The sequence below is a fragment of the Sprattus sprattus genome, assembly GCF_963457725.1.
Source record: "Sprattus sprattus genome assembly, chromosome: 1".
Classification (NCBI taxonomy): domain Eukaryota; kingdom Metazoa; phylum Chordata; class Actinopteri; order Clupeiformes; family Clupeidae; genus Sprattus; species Sprattus sprattus.
In genome coordinates this window covers 2826855-2849822 of record NC_137920.1, presented here as the reverse complement: position 1 = coordinate 2849822, position 22968 = coordinate 2826855, and the positions used below count along the sequence as shown (strand labels likewise).

The 22968-nt window shown below is 44.6% G+C and overlaps 1 protein-coding gene across 1 annotated transcript in view; it reads left to right on the top strand.

Annotated features, from left to right (window-relative positions):
• Positions 1-21442, top strand: part of LOC308369788 (stonustoxin subunit beta-like) — a gene marked incomplete at both ends in the record, with an annotated part of 28468 nt that extends 7026 nt beyond the window's left edge. Inside the window, 3 exons of the mRNA XM_080844323.1 lie at positions 16609-16701; positions 17023-18444; positions 20904-21442. Coding sequence (XP_080700449.1) covers positions 16609-16701; positions 17023-18444; positions 20904-21442 — 2054 coding nt within the window. The remainder of the gene's footprint in view (positions 1-16608; positions 16702-17022; positions 18445-20903) is intronic.
• Positions 21443-22968: the final 1526 nt, after the last annotated feature.

The window sequence follows — 22968 nt, the reverse complement described above, 5'->3', positions numbered from 1 at the left end:
GTGTGTGTGTGTGTGGGGGGGGGGGGGCTCTTTGTGTGTGTGGAGTGTGTGGGTCGTGTGTGTGTGAGGCGTGTGTGTGAGGATTGTGTGTGTGTGTGTAGTGAGTGTGTGAGGTGTGTGTGTGGGGCATGTGTGTGAGGTGTGTGGGGCCTGTGTGTGTGTGAGGTGTGTGTGTGAGGTTTGTGGGGCCTTTGTGTGTGTGAGGAGTGTGTGTGAGGTGTGTGTGTGAGGAGAGAGTGTGAGGGGCCTGTGTGTGTGAGGAGTGTGTGTGTGGCCTGTGTGTAGGATGTGTGTGTGGCCTGTGTGTGTAAGGAGTGTGTGTGGGGCCTGTGTGTGTGTGAGGTGTGTGTGTGTGTGTGAGGCCTGTGTGTGTGTAGGAGTGTGTGTGTGGGGCCTGTGTGTAGGATGTGTGTGTGGCCTGTGTGTGTAAGGAGTGTGTGTGGGGCCTGTGTGTGTGTGAGGTGTGTGTGTAAGGCCTGTGTGTGTGTGAGGTGTGTGTGTGTTAGGAGTGTGTGTGAGGAGTGTGTGTGAGGCCTGTGTGTGTAAGGAGTGTGTGTGAGGTGTGTGTGTGGGGTGTGTGTGTGGGGCCTGTGTGTGTGTGAGGAGTGTGTGTGAGTTGTGTGTGTGGGGCCTGTGTGTGTGTAAGGAGTGTGTGTGAGGTGTGTGTGTGGGGTGTGTGTGTGAGGAGTGTGTGTGTGGGGTGTGTGTGTGGGGCCTGTGTGTAGGAGGTGTGTGTGTGAGGAGTGTGTGTGTGAGGAGTGTGTGTGGGGTGTGTGTGTGAGGCCTGTGTGTGAGGCGTGTGTCTGAGGCTTGTGTGTGCGTGTGAGGCGTGTTTGTGGGCCGTGTGTGTGAGGTGTGTGTGTGAGGTTTGTGTGTGTGGCGTGTATGTGTGTGTGAGGTGTGTGTGTGAGGCCTGTGTGTGATGCGTGTATGTGAGGTGTGCATGTGGGGCCTGTGTGTGTGTATGTGTGGGGCCTGTGTGTGTGTGTGTGTGGGGCCTGTGTGTGTTGGGCCTGTGTGTGTGTGTGTGTGGGGCCTGTGTGTGTTGGGCCTGTGTGTGTGTGTGTGTGGGGCCTGTGTGTGTGGGGCCTGTGTGTGTGTGTGTGTGTGGGGCCTGTGTGTGTGTATGTGTGGGGCCTGTGTGTGTGGGGCCGGTGTGTGTGTGGGTGAGGCTTGTGTGGGATGTGTGTAGGGCCTGTATGTGGGGCCTTTGTGTGTGTGGGTGAGGCTTGTGTGTGGGGCCTGTGTGTGTGTGTGTGTGAGGCTTGTGGGTGGGGCCTGTGTGTGTGTGGGTGAGGTTTGTGTGTAGGGCCTGTGTGTGTGTGTGGGGGGGGGGCTTGTGTGTGTGTGTGTGTGAGGCTTGTGTGTGGGGCCTGTGTGTGTGTGTGTGTGTGTGAGGCTTGTGTGTGGGGCCTGTGTGTGTGTGTGTTAGGCTTGTGTGGGATGTGTGTAGGGTGTGTATGTGGGGCCTTTGTGTGTGTGTGTGTGTGAGGCTTGTGTGTGAAGCCTGTGTGTGTGTGTGTGAGGCTTGTGTGTGTGTGTGTGTGTGAGGCCTGTGTGTGTGCGTGTGTGTGAGGCTTGTGTGTGGGGCCTGTGTGTGTGTGAGGCTTGTGTGTGGGGCCTGTGTGTGAGTGTGTGTGTGAGGCTTGTGTGGGATGTGTGTGGGGCCTCTGTGTGTGGGGCCTGTGTGTGTTTTTGTGTGTGAGGCCCGTTCATGGTGTCTGTTTGAGGCCTGTGTGTGTGTAGCGTGTGTGTGGGTCCTGTGTGTGTTTGTGTGTGGGGCGTGTGTTTGGGTCCTGTGTGTGTTTGTGTGTGGGGCCTGTGTCTCTGTGTGTGTGGGGCCTGTGTGTGGGGTGTGTGTGGGGCCTTTGTGTGTGTGAGGCTTGTGTGTGAGGCCTGTGTGTGTGTGGGTGAGGCTTGTGTGTGGGGCCTGTGTGTGTGTGTGTGGGGCTTGTGTGGGATGTGTGTAGGGTGTGTATGTGGGGCCTTTGTGTGTGTGTGTGAGGCTTGTGTGTGAAGCCTGTGTGTGTGTGTGAGGCTTGTGTGTGTGTGTGTGTGTGGGGCCTGTGTGTGTGTGTGAGGCTTGTGTGTGGGGCCTGTGTGTGTGTGTGTGTGAGAATTGTGTGGGATGTGTGTGGGGCCTGTGTGTGGAGCGTGTGTGTGAGGTGAGTGTGAAGAATGTGAAAATGTGAAAAAAAAAGATAAGATGACATAGCATATCACCTCTAAACTCTAATGCTATAAGAAGGATACATCACACCACTACACTGAACTAGACTAGACTATAAGAAGGCCTCATCACTCCACTACACTGAACTAGACTAGACTATAAGAAGGCCTCATCACTCCACTACACTGAACTAGACTAGACTATAAGAAGGCCTCATCACTCCACTACACTGAACTAGACTATAAGAAGGCCTCATCACACCACTACACTGAACTAGACTAGACTATAAGAAGGCCTCATCACTCCACTACACTGAACTAGACTAGACTATAAGAAGGCCTCATCACTCCACTACACTGAACTAGACTATAAGAAGGCCTCATCACTCCACTACACTGAACTAGACTAGACTATAAGAAGGCCTCATCACTCCACTACACTGAACTAGACTATAAGAAGGCCTCATCACTCCACTACACTGAACTAGACTATAAGAAGGCCTCATCACTCCACTACACTGAACTAGACTAGACTATAAGAAGGCCTCATCACTCCACTACACTGAACTAGACTATAAGAAGGCCTCATCACTCCACTACACTGATCTAGACTAGGCTATAAGATGGCCTCATCACTCCACTACACTGAACTAGACTATAAGAAGGCCTCATCACTCCACTACACTGAACTAGACTATAAGAAGGCCTCATCACTCCACTACACTGAACTAGACTATAAGAAGGCCTCATCACACCACTACATTGAATAAGGCTAGGCTATAAGAAGGCCTCATCACTCCACTACACTGAACTAAACTATAAGAAGGCCTCATCACACCACTACACTGAACTAGACTAGACTATAAGAAGGCCTCATCACACCACTACACTGAACTAGACTAGACTATAAGAAGGCCTCATCACTCCAATACACTGAACTAGACTAGACTATAAGAAGGCCTCATCACACCACTACACTGAACTAGACTATAAGAAGGCCTCATCACTCCACTACACTGAACTAGACTAGACTATAAGAAGGCCACATCACTCCACCACACTGAACTAGGTTAGACTATAAGAAGGCCTCATCACACCACTACACTGAACTAGACTATAAGAAGGCCTCATCACACCACTACATTGATTAAGGCTAGGCTATAAGAAGGCCTCATCACACCACTACACTGAACTAGACTAGACTATAAGAAGGCCTCATCACTCCAATACACTGAACTAGACTAGACTATAAGAAGGCCTCATCACACCACTACATTGAATAAGGCTAGGCTATAAGAAGGCCTCATCACACCACTACACTGAACTAGACTAGACTATAAGAAGGCCTCATCACACCACTACACTGACCTAGCCTAGACTACGAAAAAGTTATTTTTAGTAGCATTTGACTTTTCTGGAATGTTGCCTTGAATGTCACAAAAGAATAGCATGTCCCCAATCTGCACATATACTTGTTGTTGAATAAGCTAGATAAGATACACGGACCGTGCCCAGTAAGGAATGTTTCATTAGTATGGCACATACACAGAACCGGGAAATAAAATGAAATGAAAAAACCCAAGGTGTAAGGAGTGTCTTCATTTGCATAGCAAGTGCACAGAACCGGGAAATAAAATAAAATGAAAAAACCCAAGGTGTAAGGAATGTCTTCATTTGCATAGCAAGTGCACAGAACCAGGAAACAAAATGAAATTGATTATCCCCAGATTCAAGGAATGTCTTCATTTGCGCACAAACACACACACACACACAAACACACACTCACACACACGCGCACACACACACACACACACACACACATACACACACACACACACACACACACAAATCCACAGGTGTAAGGAATGTCTCCATTAGCATGGCACGTACACAGAACCAGGAAACAAACTGCTGGTCAACTGATGAACTTTAATCTCGTACTATGTTTATTACGTTTTAAGTCTCCTATTATGTTTATACATTATTTGATCTTCTATTGTGTTTATAAAGTCTAGTCTCTCATATAGTGTTTATTAAGTCTAGTCACTCCTATTGTGTTTATTAAGTCTCTACCCTCATAGTCTATGTATTTAGTCTAGTCTCCCCTTATTAAATGTTTGTTGTTGTCATTCAATTACGGTTGGCGATGGTTCATTAAACGGACCTCAGCTACCTGTGTCTCTGTGTGTGTGGGGCCTGTTTGTGTGTGTGTGGGGCTTGTGTGGGATGTGTGTAGGGCGTGTATGTGGGGCCTTTGTGTGTGTGTGTGTGTGTGTGTGTGTGTGTGGGTGATGCTTGTGTGTGGGGCCTGTGTGTGTGTGTGTGGGGCTTGTGTGGGATGTGTGTAGGGCGTGTATGTGGGGCCTTTGTGTGTGTGTGTGTGTGTGTGTGTGTGTGTGTGTGTGAGGCTTTTGTGTGGGGCCTGTGTGTGTGTGAGGCTTGTGTGTTGGGCCTGTGTGTGTGTGTGTGTGTGTGTGTGTGAGGCTTGTGTGTGGGGCCTATGTGTGTGTGTGTGTGAGGCTTGTGTGTGGGGCCTTGTGTGTGTGTGTGAGGCTTATGTGTGGGGCCTGTGTGTGTGTGTGTGAGGCTTGTGTGTGGGGCCTGTGTGTGTGTGTGTGTGAGGCTTGTGTGTGGGGCGTGTGTGTGGGTCCTGTGTGTGTTTGTGTGTGTTTGTGTGTGGGTCCTGTGTGTGTTTGTGTGTGGGGCCTGTGTCTCTGTGTGTGTGGGGCCTGTTTGTGGGGTGTGTGTGGGGCCTTTGTGTGTGTGAGGCTTGTGTTTGAGGCTTGTGTGTGAGGCCTGTGTGTGTTTGTGTGTGGGGGGCTTGTGTGTGTTGTGTTTAGGGCGTGTATTTGGGGCCTTTGTGTGTGTGTGTGGGGGGCTTGTGTGGGATGTGTTTAGGGCGTGTATTTGGGGCCTTTGTGTGTGTGTGTGAGGCTTGTGTGTGGGGCCTGTGTGTGTGTGTGAGGCATGTGTGTGGGGCCTGTGTGTGTGTGTGTGTGAGGCTTGTGTGTGGGGCCTGTGTGTGTGTGTGTGTGAGGTTTGTGTGTGGGGCCTTTTTGTGTTTGTGTGTGTGGGGCCTGTGTGTGTTTGTGTGTGTGGGGCCTGTGTGTGTTTGTGTGTGTGAGGCCCGTTCATGGTGTCTGTGTGAGGCCTGTGTGTGTGTGGCGTGTGTGTGGGTCCTGTGTGTTTGTGTGTGGGGCGTGTGTTTGGGTCCTGTGTGTGTTTGTGTCTGGGGCCTGTGTCACTGTGTGTGTGGGGCCTGTTTGTGGGGTGTGTGTGGGGCCTTTGTGGGTGTGAGGCTTGTGTGTGAGGTCGTTGTGCTTGTGGGTGAGGCTTGTGTGTGGGGCCTGTGTGTGTGTGTGTGTGTGTGGGGCTTGTGTGGGATGTGTGTAGGGCGTGTATGTGGGGCCTTTGTGTGTCTAGGGTCTTTACTCTCCTATTGTGTTTATTAAGTCTCTTCTCTCATATTGTGTTTATAAAGTCTACTCTCTCTTTATTCAGTGTCTGTTGACGTCATTCAATTACGGTTGGCAATGGTTCATTAAACGGACCGGTCTCAGCTACATTAGTGCCCTTTCCTCTCGGGGTACAGTGGTGTTAGTGCATTCGTTAGCACCAGCTTTCAGAGCACGTGATGAGCAGGCTGGTGAGCCAGCAGCCTGTGGCGTTCGTGCCTTTGGAGCTAAACTCTGAATGTTTTTTTTCTGAATCAGGTTTAACTAGTTTATGAACATGAGCTGTTCTTATGTACCTGCTCCCCTAAGTGACACATGAATCTCACAACACATAGACTAGACTATAAGAAGGTCTCATCACACCACTACACTGAACTAGACTATAAGAAGGCCTCATCACACCACTACACTGAACTAGACTATAAGAAGGCCTCATCACTCCACTACACTGAACTAGACTATAAGAAGGCCACATTACACCACTACACTGAACTAGACTAGGCTATAAGAAGGCCTCATCACACCACTACACTGAACTAGACTAGACTATAAGAAGGCCACATTACACCACTACACTGAACTAGACTAGATTATGAGTAATTTTTTGTAGCATTTGACTGGAATATCACAAAAGAATAGATTGTCCCTAATCTGCATATGTACTTGTTATTGAATATGCTGGGTAAGATACTGGCAACATGCCCAGATGTAAGGAATGTCTACATTTGCATAACATGTGCACAGAACCGGGAAACAAACTGAAATTAAAAATTCCCAGGTGTAAGGAATGCATTTATTAGTTTGGCACTTACACAGAACCAGGAAACAAACTGGGAAACAAACTGAAATTAAAAATCCCCAGATGTAAGGAATGTCTTTATTAGCATAGCACATACACACATACACACACACACACACACACACACACACACACACACACACACACACACACACACACACACACACACACACACACACACACTCACACACACACACACACACACACACTCACACACACACACACACACACACACACACACACACACACACACACACACACAGGACTTTGGAATGCTTGCTATTCCAAACCGCCCTCTGGTGTATATACGTAAGTATCTGATCCGCCCTCTGGTGTGTGTATATAAGTATCTGCGCTCCACAGTATATTGAATCGTCGGACTTTGGCAAGAGAACGACTGCTAGACGCGCAAACGCACACAACAGACCTGACAAGGAACGAGTACCTGGTGAGTATTTTAAGGCAATGGTATGCAGGTTTGTTCTGCTTTTCGGGTTGATGGCTTTTGCACGTCGATAGTCTTGCATTAGATTGTAATTTGATGGTTCATGGTCATGCACATCACGAACATATCAGGCACTATCCTCGCAGTCAGAATTCAGAGGTTTCTTGCAGCTTTACATTGTACTTCTGTTGATGTTGTTGTTACATGTTCAAAACAACAATCTTAAACCCAACAGTACATATTTTAAAATATTTTGCATGTTCTAGACGACAATAATTACAAAAAAATGTGATTACTTAAAATGGGGAATTCATTCCTGGACAGCAGAAGGTAACAGGCCTTTATTTAACTCAGCTGCAGAAGGTAACAGGCGTCTATTTAACTCAGCTGCAGAAGGTAACAGGCGTCTATTTAACTCAGCTGCAGAAGGTAACAGGCGTTTATTTAACTCAGCTGCAGAAGGTAACAGGCGTCTATTTAACTCAGCTGCAGAAGGTAGCAGGCCTTTATTTACCTCAGCTGCAGAAGGTAACAGGCGTCTATTTAACTCAGCTGCAGAAGGTAACAGGCGTCTATTTAACTCAGCTGCAGAAGGTAACAGGCGTCTATTTAACTCAGCTGCAGAAGGTAGCAGGCCTTTATTTACCTCAGCTGCAGAAGGTAACAGGCGTCTATTTAACTCAGCTGCAGAAGGTAACAGGCGTCTATTTAACTCAGCTGCAGAAGGTAACAGGCCTTTATTTACCTCAGCTGCAGAAGGTAACAGGCGTCTATTTAACTCAGCTGCAGAAGGTAGCAGGCGTTTATTTAACTCAGCTGCAGAAGGTAGCAGGCGTTTATTTCGAATTCCCTCTGTGACTGCATGACTTAATACAAAGTACTGCAAGTAAGTTACTCTTCTAAATTGAAGCAAAATGCAAAGTCCTTTGGTGAAAAACTTAAGTGGAATATTTACACTGTTTCTCTAACTCCACGTTGTTTAAATTGGCGGTGGGGGAGGAATTTCATTAATCAAATTTAACACCCATTATATTTTTACATTCGCACGGCCAACCAGCCATGTACGCCTCAGTTGCAGTGATGAAGGCCCACTGAATATCTGACATTGTTGAGTGCTACGTGTATTTGCACCTTACAGCAGTCTGTTATACTTGTATTAACAGCACATCTCCTTTGATAATGTTTTTATGTAGAGGCGAGTTGTTTTTTCCAAGTATTTTTGAGAGGAAAGGGAGGTTGGATATAAGCCTGTAATTAGCCAGGTTAGTTGGATCAAGGTACGTTTTTTAGAGATGGTTTGATCCATAGCTGCTGACATTTAGGTAGCAAAATCCGGGAGATTTCAGCGGTGATGGTTGTGGAGTTTTGAGGGCATGGATGAATGAGGTGTTCAAATGCTGGTTTTGAGGGATGTTGTGCATATAAGTATTTATAGACAATGTATTTATTATGCATTATGTAGTCTTCAGTATATAAATAAGATTTAGTATGTACTGTATTTATTATCAAAACAAATGTATTTATTTATTATTATATATGTATTCACAATACATGTATTCACAGTCGCTTATTTAATATTATTAAAACAACTAACTATTGCAATAAATCAGTATGTATTGATGACACTTTTAACAAAATCACAGAAACAGTTAATGTAAGCCTTGCACAAGTCTCAGGATATACAGTATAATACTGTTGCTGACTTGGCTGCCCTAGGTGTTTTCTTAGATGGGGTGCACTATAAAGGAGGCTTAATATAGTGTGTTTTGCAAGTCAAGAGAGAGCACAAAGTGAGAACACAAATTTTGATTTGATTATTAATAAAAATACATTTGGACCTTGTAAAAAAGCGAGATATTACCGGGAGAAATGACAAGGAGATTGATCAGAATACCCGGGAAAAATGGGAGAGTTAGCAGGTATGGTTTGAGTGTGTGTGTGTGTGTGTGTGTGTGTGTGTGTGTGTGTGTGTGTGTGTGTGTGTGTGTGTGTGTGTGTGTGTGTGTGTGTGTGTGTGTGTGTGTGTGTGTGTGTGTGTGTGTGTGTTTGTGTGTGTGTGTGTGTGTGTGTGCGTGTGTGTGCATGAGTGTGTGTGTGTGTGTGTGTCTGTGTGCGTGTGTGTGTGTGTGAGGCGTGTGTGCGGGCCGTGTGTGTGAGGCGCGTGTGTGTGGGGTGTGTGTGTATTTGGAGTGAATTGTTTAAACATTGTGGGCACAAACACCCTCTCTGTGGCTTTATGTGTTTGTCAGAAACCTGCCTTGGCTGAGTGGAGTGTCAGGTTTTTTTAGAAGAAAGCACATTCCCTTGAGAGATGAATCCTTTTTAGTATTGGCATTAGTCAGCACTTTAAGGTTTCAATAAGAGTCTCCACATGTAGCATTAGTCAGCACTTTAAGGTTTCAATAAGAGTCTCCACACTTAGCATTAGTCAGCACTTTAAGGTTTCAATAAGAGTCTCCACATTTAGCATTAGTCAGCACTTTAAGGTTTCAATAAGAGTCTCCACACTTAGCATTAGTCAGCACTTTAAGATTTCAATAAGAGTCTCCACATTTAGCATTAGTCAGCACTTTAAGGTTTCAATAAGAGTCTCCACACTTAGCATTAGTCAGCACTTTAAGATTTCAATAAGAGTCTCCACATTTAGCATTAGTCAGCACTTTAAGGTTTCAATAAGAGTCTCTATGCTTAGCATTAGTCAGCACTTTAAGGTTTCAATAAGAGTCTCCACATGTAGCATTAGTCAGCACTTTAAGGTTTCAATAAGAGTCTCCACACTTAGCATTAGTCAGCACTTTAAGGTTTCAATAAGAGTCTCCACATTTAGCATTAGTCAGCACTTTAAGGTTTCAATAAGAGTCTCCACACTTAGCATTAGTCAGCACTTTAAGATTTCAATAAGAGTCTCCACATTTAGCATTAGTCAGCACTTTAAGGTTTCAATAAGAGTCTCTACATTTAGCATTAGTCAGCACTTTAAGGTTTCAATAAGAGTCTCCTCATTTAGCATTAGTCAGCACTTTAAGGTTTCAATAAGAGTCTCCACACTTAGCATTAGTCAGCACTTTAAGGTTTCAATAAGAGTCTCCACATTTAGCATTAGTCAGCACTTTAAGGTTTCAATAAGAGTCTCCACACTTAGCATTAGTCAGCACTTTAAGGTTTCAATAAGAGTCTCCACATTTAGCATTAGTCAGCACTTTAAGGTTTCAATAAGAGTCTCCACACTTAGCATTAGTCAGCACTTTAAGGTTTCAATAAGAGTCTCCACACTTAGCATTAGTCAGCACTTTAAGGTTTCAATAAGAGTCTCCACACTTAGCATTAGTCAGCACTTTAAGGTTTCAATAAGAGTCTCCACACTTAGCATTAGTCAGCACTTTAAGGTTTCAATAAGAGTCTCCACACTTAGCATTAGTCAGCACTTTAAGGTTTCAATAAGAGTCTCCACACTTAGCATTAGTCAGCACTTTAAGGTTTCAATAAGAGTCTCCACATGTAGCATTAGTCAGCACTTTAAGGTTTCAATAAGAGTCTCCACATTTAGCATTAGTCAGCACTTTAAGGTTTCAATAAGAGTCTCCACACTTAGCATTAGTCAGCACTTTAAGGTTTCAATAAGAGTCTCCACACTTAGCATTAGTCAGCACTTTAAGGTTTCAATAAGAGTCTCCACACTTAGCATTAGTCAGCACTTTAAGGTTTCAATAAGAGTCTCCACACTTAGCATCAGTCAGCACTTTAAGGTTTCAATAAGAGTCTCCACATGTAGCATTAGTCAGCACTTTAAGGTTTCAATAAGAGTCTCCACACTTAGCATTAGTCAGCACTTTAAGGTTTCAATAAGAGTCTCCACATTTAGCATTAGTCAGCACTTTAAGGTTTCAATAAGAGTCTCCACACTTAGCATTAGTCAGCACTTTAAGGTTTCAATAAGAGTCTCCACACTTAGCATTAGTCAGCACTTTAAGGTTTCAATAAGAGTCTCCACATTTAGCATTAGTCAGCACTTTAAGGTTTCAATAAGAGTCTCCACACTTAGCATTAGTCAGCACTTTAAGGTTTCAATAAGAGTCTCCACACTTAGCATTAGTCAGCACTTTAAGGTTTCAATAAGAGTCTCCACACTTAGCATTAGTCAGCACTTTAAGGTTTCAATAAGAGTCTCCACATGTAGCATTAGTCAGCACTTTAAGGTTTCAATAAGAGTCTCCACACTTAGCATTAGTCAGCACTTTAAGGTTTCAATAAGAGTCTCCACACTTAGCATTAGTCAGCACTTTAAGGTTTCAATAAGAGTCTCCACATGTAGCATTAGTCAGCACTTTAAGGTTTCAATAAGAGTCTCCACACTTAGCATTAGTCAGCACTTTAAGGTTTCAATAAGAGTCTCCACACTTAGCATCAGTCAGCACTTTAAGGTTTCAATTACAGACTCTTCGCTTAGCATTAGTCAGCACTTTAATGTATTCTTTGCAGAGGCCCAGAGTGGGTCTTTCATGTCTCCTCTGCCCAGCATTACTCAGTAGCTTCATGAGCAAGTCGCCACTAATGTGAAAAAGGACAAAATAATACTGCCTTCTGCAGCTGAGTTCCAAGTTCAAGTTCCATCCAAAGATCATTGTTGGTGACACCACTACTCTATCCACCAGGTGGCTCATCTAACGAGGGTTCCTGCCGATTGGGGTGAGCTCAAGTTCCTGCTCAGCAACAGCTGCCATGGGACCAGCCTGGGCCTTCAGTGTCTCCTGGAGCCGCTGCCCGCAACGCATCTTCCTCTCTCTGCACTTCTGCCTGCTCCTCTCCAGTATGGCTTTCACAGTGTCATATGGCCAAGGTGACTGAAATCAAACTTTATTTATATGGGGTGGTAACACCGGAAGGTAACACATTGCACTTCACAGAAGGAAATGGGCTTTTGAACTCTGAACCTTGTAAACAACATGTTAGCTATACACGTGTTAGCTTTACATATGTGAGTTAAAGCCCCATTATGCAACAATTATACTTCAGGATTAGGGTTAGGATAAGCAGTTTAACCTTAAAATAACAGCTTTAAAAAAATTGGGGCGCTACAATGACTTTTAATATGGAGAATCGCCTCTGTGCCATTGCCATACGAGGGTCCATAGGCATATAACTGTGTTCTGTAGTTTTGCCTGCCACAGCCCGCTGGCCTGACTTGTTTACTTTCTGCCGATCTAGTAAGTAGCTTATTTGCTGTCTTGCTTTGTCTTGTGTTGCACTTGCTTGATGTTTGACTGTGTAAGGACAGTCGTTGAGTAACTAGTTTGTCATAATGTCAAAGTCAGCACATTTCAAGAGTTAGTTTTAGCTGCTAGCATACCTTTAGTGAATAGCTATTGATCCGTTGTGCTGCTTTAAGCATTCAGAAAGTGTGTGTGGTTTCACTACTACATATTTATGATTTCAGAGTGACCTCCCCGCAAACAGGGAACGTCCCCAGGACGTTAACAGGACATTTGCAAGGTCCCCAATCGTCCCCAATTGGTCCCCGCCACAACTTTCGCTAGAGGACGTTACCAGAACGTTTTTGACGTTCGTAGCAAGTCTACGTTTGGTCCTTCTGTGACGTTCGCATGAGTCTTAAATCAGACTTTTAGGGAACATTATAATTTGGTCTCTCAGCACACGTCCCCAGGACGTCCTTCAAAAACGTCCCCGTTACCTTTACCTGTGGTCCTCATGCGTGACGTTCGCATGAGCCTTAAAACGGACTTTTAGGGAACCTTATAATTTGGTCTGTCAGCACACGTCCCTAGGACGTCCTTTAAAAACGTCCCCGTAACCTTTACCTGCAGGTCCTCTGCGTGACGTTCGCATGAGCCTTAAAACGGACTATTAGGGAACCTTATAATTTGGTCTGTTAGCTCAAGTCCCCAGGACGTCCTTTAAAAACGTCCCCATAACCTTTACCTGCAGATCCTCTGTGTGACGTTCGCATGAGCCGTATAACGGACTTTTAGGGAACATTCTTATTTGGTCTCTCAGCATACGTCCCCAGGACGTCCTTCAAAAACGTCCCCGTTACCTTTACCTGTGGTCCACTGCGGGACGTTCGCATGAGCCTTAAAACGGACTTTTAGGGAACGTTCTTATTTGGTCTCTCAGCATACGTCCCCAGGACATCCTTCAAAAACGTCCCCGTTACCTTTACCTGTGGTCCACTGCGGGACATTTGCATGAGCCTTAAAACGGACTTTAAGGGAACGTTCTTAGCAGCATATGTCCGCATATGTCCCCAGGACGTCCTTTAAAAACGTCCCCGTAACCTTTAGGTCCTCTGCGGGACATTCGCATTCGGTCCTTCCAAAACGTCCCCTTGACGTCCTCTGATGGTCCTCTCTGAACCAGAGGTTCTGCTAGAGAAAAATGTTTTTCATTTGCCCGACATTTTAATGATAAGCCGACCAAATATCTAGCCTATTTCTGCTTCTAAATTAGCCTATTGAAGAAAACTGACGGCCTGCGTAGCTTAAATAATAACATAATCAGGTAGTTTAGAAGGCAACATGTTTATTTTCCTAAGTTTACAATGGGAAACAAAAACATTAATGTCTGATGTGTGTCAATAATTGGCCTTTAATCGCAACCTGCTGTGGCGTTAAAATGGTCATTGCTCTGTTCAATGAGAGCAGAGATTCTTAAATTATTCGACCCTCTTGTGAATCCTTTGCGTCGCCTTTTCGCAGTGCTAACAGAACATTTTACTGTGACTATCAATTACCTCGCACCTTAGCCAAGAGAACTTGTCACTCCATAACGACATAAACGCCCGACATTTAGGCTTTTTCTCTCGTGATGCTGTTCGAACATCTAGGGCTTCAGGTATTCAGTGTTTGGAAAGTTCACTTTCTACATGAACGACTCAGTTCATTGTTCATAATTCAAAATTTTGAACTAAGTTCACAGCTCCAATTTTCAATATGCTGCGAGTGCGAGCTATAATTTTTCAAAATCTCTGTCTCCAATACCCTCTCGGCTCCTACGCAACTTCGGCGCGCTCACGCACGGGCATAGACAGTATAATAAAATGAGACGCGTTCAGACGCAACACTGCAGGTATTACAGGTTCATCCTCGTCAGACGGTTTACCCTCATCAGTTGTGTTCGGCCTCTGAAAAAAAGCTTTTAAGGCTATTGTGCTTGGCCATGTTGAATCCTTCTTACTCAATTCGCTCCTCGTTTGAAACCGAGGGTTTGCGCTGTATTTAAAATGCAGCATATGCGTGTTGTTAAATAACTTTCTAACGGCAGATTAGCCTGTTCCTTTAAAACATAATAAGGGCAGTGCACGTTTGCTTTATAGGCCTAAATATTAGGATTGTTGTCAAATCCAGATTGTGTTTGCGAGACGGGATTTTTAAGAAATTCCAATCAGACAATTTGACCGGTGAGCTCTACGTTCTGTTGAAGCATCTTTTAAGGCCTGTGGAAAGCTCAATGTTAAAGCTAGACACTTGATAGACCTTCCTATGTATGCATTGTATTGGAATCATGCAGACATTACATTTATAGCACAGATCAGTAGAGAAGCATTCATATTTATTTGATTTCATCATTCTTAGTTTGGCTAGTTATTCTGCCTCCCTGCCCGCACGTCCGTGACGTGCCATGGATGTTAATTAAAAAAGGAATCATTACGGAAAACCCTCAATGCGTAGTGACTGAGATCGCTACAATATGCTTTTCCTCAAACCCTCGGAAAAAATGACTAAGTTTGTTGGCTGTCTCACACTGTGATAAACGTGTTAAAGTGACAAAATAGTAATCAGACAGTGTTAGTACAGTAGCGAGGTGGTTTAGTAATAGGAAGGTTTACAGTTCAATTCCCATGCCTCGCAATCAAGTTTGTAAGCGCGTGTGTGTCTGTGTGTGTGTCTATGTCTATCATATGAAATGTGTAATAAAAATGAACTTGAACTGTGTGCGCCCTGTAAGCAAAATGACGGCTCCGCGATCTATTATTATTTTATTTTATTAATTTAGCTTAGCAAAAATGGTTGTGCCTGCTACGTCCGCGGTGCGTCCTTGACTAACGTCCCCAGGACGTCTAAAACACGTTTCCCAGAAGTCACCACAATGCCCTCAGGACGTTCTTGCAACTTCCTGCAGAACGTCCCCAGGACCTATAGAAACACGTTCCCCAGACTTAACCACAATGCCCTCGGGACATGCTTGCAACGTCCTGCATAACGTCCCCAGGACCTATAGCAAACGTTTCCCAATTGTCACCGCAACATCCTCGGGACGTGCTTGCAACGTCCTGCATAACGTCCCCAGGACCTATAGAAAACGTTTCCCAGTTGTGACCGCAACGTCCTCGGGACGGTCTTGGAACGTTGTGCAAAACGTCCTTGAGTTGTCAAGGGAACCATACACATTTACGTTTTTAGAACGTTCAGAGAGACCATTACAGGACGTCGAGGGGACGTAATTTTGCTTACAGGGCTGTCCCTCTCCAAAACTAGTGTCCCTACAAATGCATATTGATGAGTTAGGTGTAAACACACCTGGGACACCTCGGTCAGAGACAATGGCCATTGCGTAATGGCCCTGGAATGTCTGTGTGGCCCTCTACCCCCACAGGTTTTAATGCCACATTATGACCCAATAGCTATCACTGATTTACCATTCCCTTAAATACACAGAGCCGCACTTATGATATTGAATTATATTAAGTCCAGCATTCTATAAGTAATTAGTAATTTAGTAATACTGTTATTATTAAAGCGCATTAGCTGAATAAACAACATTGAACCTCAGGCTAATATGTCAACAATGCCCAATTAAGAGGTATTTGCATTTCGAGCTGTAGGATACAAAAATTATAGAGACTCATGTCAATCATTATGAGGCATTATAATACGGGTAGATGCAATTTAGCATTCTGATTGATGGAGAATGAATCACGGGGTGTACTGTATTGAGCCATAATGTACTGTACACTTGCTAACATTTACCTGAGCGTTCCATATCAGTGCATACTCAAAATTATCGTAGTTTTAGCACAACCATTAGTTGTCATATCAAGCTTGACAGTTACCAAAGATGTTTCGTGTAAACATTGATATTTTGGGGGGAACGACTTTCGTTTAGCCAAAGCGGATAATTCAGGTGACAAAACAAAACATCATGGATCCATAGTCATTCAAGTGGACGTCAATGTCGATCTTGTACCTAATCATCAACAAACTTTTGGTGCTAGGCTAACAAATGTCATGCTGTTTGTCTGTGGCATAGCAACAGCCATACAAACGGGAACTATTTTCTCTAGGCTACTGGAATGCGATACACAACGTTTGGTGGCCACAACCATTTTGTGCTGAAAGGCAACTTACTATTTACTAACTATTTATAATGTTGCTGGCAACCAGTCTCGTCAATAATGTACTAACAACACCCTTGTTCAAGGGTTTGCCTAGTACATTATTGACGATACAGTACTGCCTCAAGTACCTTTTGAAGACTTTATTAATGTGTTTATACTGTTATGTGAATATTGAATTTAAGTACAGTGTTGCTGTGTTGATTCAGTAGCAATAATTATACATGTATATCCAATCACCACTAGGAGTCCATCATTTATGATGTTGATTCAGCAGCAGGAATCATTCGTTGTTGTTGATTCAGCAGTAGGAGTCGTTCATTCAAGTTTATTCAGTAGTAGTGGGTTTTTCATTGGTATCTAAATGGTTTCTTTTCTCTTACTGTTCCAGTTGAAAGAGACTCCATGCTGGTGGTCAGCGCCCTCAGCAGACCCCTGGATCTGGGCACGCTCTACGACGCACGGAACGACCGACTCATACCAGGTACAGCAGAGTAAAGCAATGTGTGAACAGAACTTATGTCTATCTCACTCACTCATCTCTTTATTTCACTCATATATCTATCCCACTTATTCACTCATCTCTATCTTATTCATCTATATATCGAACTCACTTATCTATACATCTCACTCATATCTTTATCTCACTCATCTCTTTATCTCACTCACTCACTTGTGTCTTTATCTTTACTATTAATTCAATGTATTAGTATTAGTGCTATGGCCATGCCAGTGTCAGTACTGTGTTAGTGTCATGGCCATGCCAGTGTTGGTAATCTCACAGGTCTCCTACCTCTCATTTCAGGTATCAGCCTCTGGAAGACTGAGGACTTCAAGAGCAAAACACATGTCAGTCCACGGCCCACCACAAGGTTCCAGGTGGGAGCGTCCAAGTCCCTCAGTGAGAAGACCAGTCTGTTGGACGTGAGTGCCTCATTGAAGGCCAGTTTCTTCGGTGGGCTGGTGACTGTGGGAGGTTCTGCGAGTTATCTCAACCAGAAGACCTCCTCCAGTCGTCAGTGCAGTGTCACATTGAAATACCATGTAACCACTGAGTTCAAAGAGCTCATGATATCCGAACTAGGAACTCCAAATCCTGAGGTCTTTGACAAGACAGACGCTACACATGTAGTGAGTGGGGTGCTCTATGGGGCTGATGCACTCATGGAATTCCAAGAAACAGCCAGAGATAATTCAAAGAGGGAGGAAGTCGAGGGAAACCTAGATTTGATGATCAATAGGATCCCATCATTTTCAATCAAAGGGGAAGGAAGCCTAAAAATGAATAATGAAGACAGGAAAATGGTGCAGAACTTCAGGTGCCACTTCTATGGTGACATTCAACTACAAGAACTCCCTTCTACATTTGAGGAGGCTGTAGATGTGTACACAATGCTTCCCAGTCTTCTGGGGGAGAAAGGAGAGAAGGCTGTGCCGGTGAAGGTCTGGTTGTATCCTCTGAGCAAGCTTACTAACACTGAGTCCAAGCTGAAGAGAATGATCTCAGAGACACTTGTGTCAGCAGTGGAGAAGGTGATGGATGATTTCCACCTGGCTGAGGTGAGAACCAACGACCTGCTGAAGAGTAGCGCAGTGATCAAGGCTGAAGACATTTTCCATAAACTGGAGGAGTTCCAAAGCAGGCTAAGGATTTTCACCACTGAGTTCCTACGTAAATTGTCAGACCTGATACCGGCAATCAGAGGAGGTGACCTGGAGGAAACAGCCCTGAGAGACCTCCTGAAGTCCCAGGATGCATCTGGCTTCAGTGGGGAAGAAATGGAGCAGTGGCTGGATGGAAAGGAGACTGAGATCAACGTTGTCACAATGAGCATTAACAAATTAGGATCTTACAAGATTAAACCTCAAGGACCTGACCTTGACTCTTTCCTCATTGACCTAGATGTCAAAGATGCCGTTGTGTTCAGCTTCACCTCTCTGAGTAACGAGGAGCCGTACCTGAAAAAGATATCAAAGGCAGTTGAGAACTTCAAGAGTGGTCACAACATTAGCACACCTGAGCAGGACCCGGGAGAAGAAGTTCCGTGGTACAAGAGACCAGACGTCTGGGAGACCCTGCACCACTCAATCAGGATCTTTATCAATGTACCTGTCAACAACAAAGTGATCAGTTTCATTTCAGACCCAGAGCACCCGGGAGCTTCAGTCCGTGGGTATCGAAACGCAGCCCTGAATAATCCACATTTGAAACACCGACTACAACTATGTAAGTTTCAGTCATAATACTCTTCTGTTCTATTCTTCTATAATATTCAAGATGTATGTCTTAGGTTTATGTTTTCTGAGTCATTCTAGAAGTCATATCCAATAAATATTTTCATGTCAGATTAGGGCACTTCAAGCTAACATGATTGATTTCCTTAACCTAACCCCAAACATGACACACGCACATGACACTCTTTAATATACACGCATGGATAAACACAGAGACACTCTCAGACACGCACATTCTTTAACAGTAAGTAAAACATTTACTCATACTAACACGCATGCACAAACAGAGAGACACACACATACACACACACACACACACTTTAACAGGAAGGAACACATTTATTCATATCCACACACTCACAAACACACTACTCAGGCTTTGCAGGATGTGTATGTAAGTGTGTGCGACCAATAAAGGACACAAATAGAATACTATACTTCTCCATCTAATTCCCATAGGATTAGCCATAGCCTACATATCTGATTCCCATAGGATTAGCCATAGCCTACATATCTGATTCCCATAGGGTTAGCCATAGCCTACATATCTGATTCCCATAGGGTTAGCCATAGCCTACAAATCTGATTTCCATAGGATTAGCCATAGCCTACATATCTGTGACAGAATATTAAGAAGCACGCTAAAGATGAATAAGGGACCGGAGGACAAAGTCATGTTTCTGTAGGTTTAATTCAGCGTGGAGACCCCCTCTCAGCTGCTGCTTCGAGAAAGGCCTACCTGATAGCAGAATGTGTAGGCATTTATACATTTCAGTCAGGTTACAGTACAAAAGGAGATGGGAGGGCCACACCCTTTAGGTGAGCGGAAGGGGGGAGACAGTGAGGGGTTAACCTATGGAGGGAAGGTGGGGGGGGGGGGGGGGGGGGTGATACCAGGATGAAAAGGATTTTAGCAGGAAGAGGGGGAAGGGGGACACATGTCATTTGCTAAGGGAGAGACAGACAGAGTACACATCCAAAGTGAGTTGCAGATACAAAATAAGGAGATAATGTCTTACTACAACAGAATAGCAATGTTTCCAGTTCAATCAGTCCCCTATATGAGCATATATATGCTCACACAATAACATCCAGGCAACAGCCAATCAGAGCAGGAAACATCAAAATATGTTGCAGATAGTAGTGATACAAATTAACAGTTGAATAGCTATTTTGCAGTTCCATCATCTGATTCCCATAGGATTAGCCATAGCCTACATATCTGATTCCCATAGGATGAGCCATAGCCTACATATCTGATTCCCATAGGATGAGCCATAGCCTACATATCTGATTCCCATAGGATGAGCCATAGCCTACATATCTGATTCCCATAGGATTAGCCATAGCCTACATATCTGATTCCCATAGGATGAGCCATAGCCTACATATCTGATTCCCATAGGATTAGCCATAGCCTACATATCTGATTCCCATAGGATTAGCCATAGCCTACATATCTGATTCCCATAGGATGAGCCATAGCCTACATATCTGATTCCCATAGGATGAGCCATAGCCTACATATCTGATTCCCATAGGATGAGCCATAGCCTACATATCTGATTCCCATAGGATGAGCCATAGCCTACATATCTGATTCCCATAGGGTTAGCCATAGCCTACATATCTGATTCCCATAGGATGAGCCATAGCCTACGTATCTGATTCCCATAGGGTTAGCCATAGCCTACATATATGATTCCCATAGGGTTAGCCATAGCCTACATATCTGATTCCCATAGGGTTAGCCATAGCCTACACAACTGACGTCCCATAGGGTTAGCCATAGCCTACATATCTGATTCCCATAGGGTTAGCCATAGCCTACATATCTGATTCCCATAGGGCTAGCCATAGCCTACATATCTGATTCCCATAGGGTTAGCCATAGCCTACATATCTGATTCCCATAGGGTTAGCCATAGCCTAAACAACTGACGTTTGAGAGTCATTCTGAAAGCACAATGGCTATGATGGTTTCTCAATAAATCACACAGTGAAAATGATTGGCACATGATTATAACACAGCAAGAAACCGACCATACTTAATGTGGACATTGCAAACGCAAATTAATTATGTTAATGATCAATGACATGAAGTTTGTGAGGAGAGCCAATAGGGTTGATTGACAGTAATTTACAGCAATTTACCCCTCTTCCACTTTCTTTGAGAGTTAAACCCTCCTTACCTGTCCATCACGTCACCACTCCAGAGAAGCAAAGTATCCCACCTCCTCCTCATTCTCCTCCTTTCACTAGTAGCACTAAGCTCACACTTATTCTCCTTATCCACAGGCGAACTAGTGAACTTAATTAACACATAGTTTCCCAGTAGACTGGTGTTTGTGTGTGTGTGCGTGTGGGTGTGTGTGTGTGTGTGTGTATGGTTTGTGTTTATACTGTCACAATAAGGTGTGTGTTGTCTGCTGTGTGTGTGTGTGTTTGCAGGGGACTGTAAGCTCACACTGGACCCAAACACAGCAAACAAACATGTCCTTCTGTCTGAGGGGAACAGGACGGCGACATGGGTGGATGAACTGCAGCCATATCCGGACCACCTAGACAGATTTGATAGACATTATCAGGTGCTGAGCAGAGAGCCTCTGATTGGACGCTGTTACTGGGAGTTTGAGCTTGGAGAGGCGGGTGGTAAAATGGGCGTGGTCTATAAAAGCATGACGAGGAAGGGAAGGTATTATTCTAGCTCTATTGGCGCGAATGAAAAGTCCTGGTGTCTGGAGCGTTTCTTTACGTCTGGTTACTCCTCCTTCCACCAAAGGATTTGGAAAACCGCCCACACCCCCCCCTTAAGCTCCAGGAGACTTGGAGTGTTTCTGGACCGTAAGGGCGGCACTCTTTCCTTCTACAGCGTCTACTCTGGCACACTCACACACATGTACACGTTCTACACCACATTCACTGATGAGCCCCTCTATGCAGGCTTTCAACTTCATGGTCATCCTAAATCATCGATATCTTTGCGCTAGATCACATGACCTCCCAGGAGATACAGACACTCATCTTCTTTCACACACACATACACACAATCATCTTCTTTCACACAAACACACACACACACACACACACACACACACACACACACACACACACACACACACACACATACACATACACACACACACACACACACACCCACAGCACACTTATCTTCTTTCACACATATACTCACCCTCTTTCACACACACACACACACACACACACACACACACACATTTACCAGAATCAACACCATGCTGATCAGTCTAATTGATAATTTAGTTTTGTTTCCTTCATTTATTCCATATTTGTGGCTTCCATTTATTAAAGGTACATTATCATCATCCATCACACACACAAACACACACACACACACACACACACACACACACACACACACACACACACACACACACACACACACACACACACACTATGGACTTCCACCGTATGGTTGTCTTTGTGTTGGTTTCTGGGTTTCTAGGGTTCTAGGGGTTTCCCACGCACATTACCATAGTTCTCTCGCCGGCATGACCCGTTACCACCTCCCACGACCTCATGACCCGTTACTACCTCCCACGACCCCATGACCCCATGACCCGTTCCCACCTCCCACGACCCCATGACCCCATGACCCGTTACCACCTCCCACGACCCCATGACCCCATGACCCGTTACCACCTCCCACGACCTCATGACCCCATGACTCCATGACCCGTTACCACCTCCCATGACCCCACGACCCCATGACCCCATGACCCGTTACCACCTCCCATGACCTCATGACCCGTTACCATCTCCCACGACCCCATGACCCGTAACCACCTCCTAAGACCCCATGACCCATTACCACCTCCCACGACCCCATGACCCGTTACCACCTCCCACGACCCCACGACCCGTTACCACCTCCCACGGCGAGGACGTAGGGTTTGACTTTGGGATTAGAGGTGCAGTTGGTTATAATCAATTACTGAATATATCTTAGATCTGTCAATCATTCATGTGTCATGACTCTACACAATCTTAGTCCTGTCAATCATTCATGTGTCATGACAACACAATCTTAGTCTTGTCACTCATTCGTGTGTCCTGACTCAACAATATTTTAGTCTTGTCACTCATTCATGTGTCCTGACTCAACAATACTTTAGTCATGTAATGGTTATGTGCTGTGGTCTGTGTGAAAAATAAAGCATTTAAAGTGACTATGTATGAGTTTGTGATCCTTTTTATAGTCCAAATGAAAACATTTTAAGTGACTACATACAGGGGCGGCCCTAGCACATTTGGCGCTCTAGGCGAGCTTCAGTCCTGGCGCCCCCCCCAAATAATAATATTCAACTTTCAAACGCTATTTTGCCTTGTAAGACTGCATTTCTTTAACATAAACACAACAACGATCGCAGCAAATAGACTGTGTTACCGTTGCACAGCCGTTTAAACTCAGTCCCAACACAGAACAACGACATGCAATAAGAACAGTAAGGAACACGGGAACATCGTTAGTGTATCA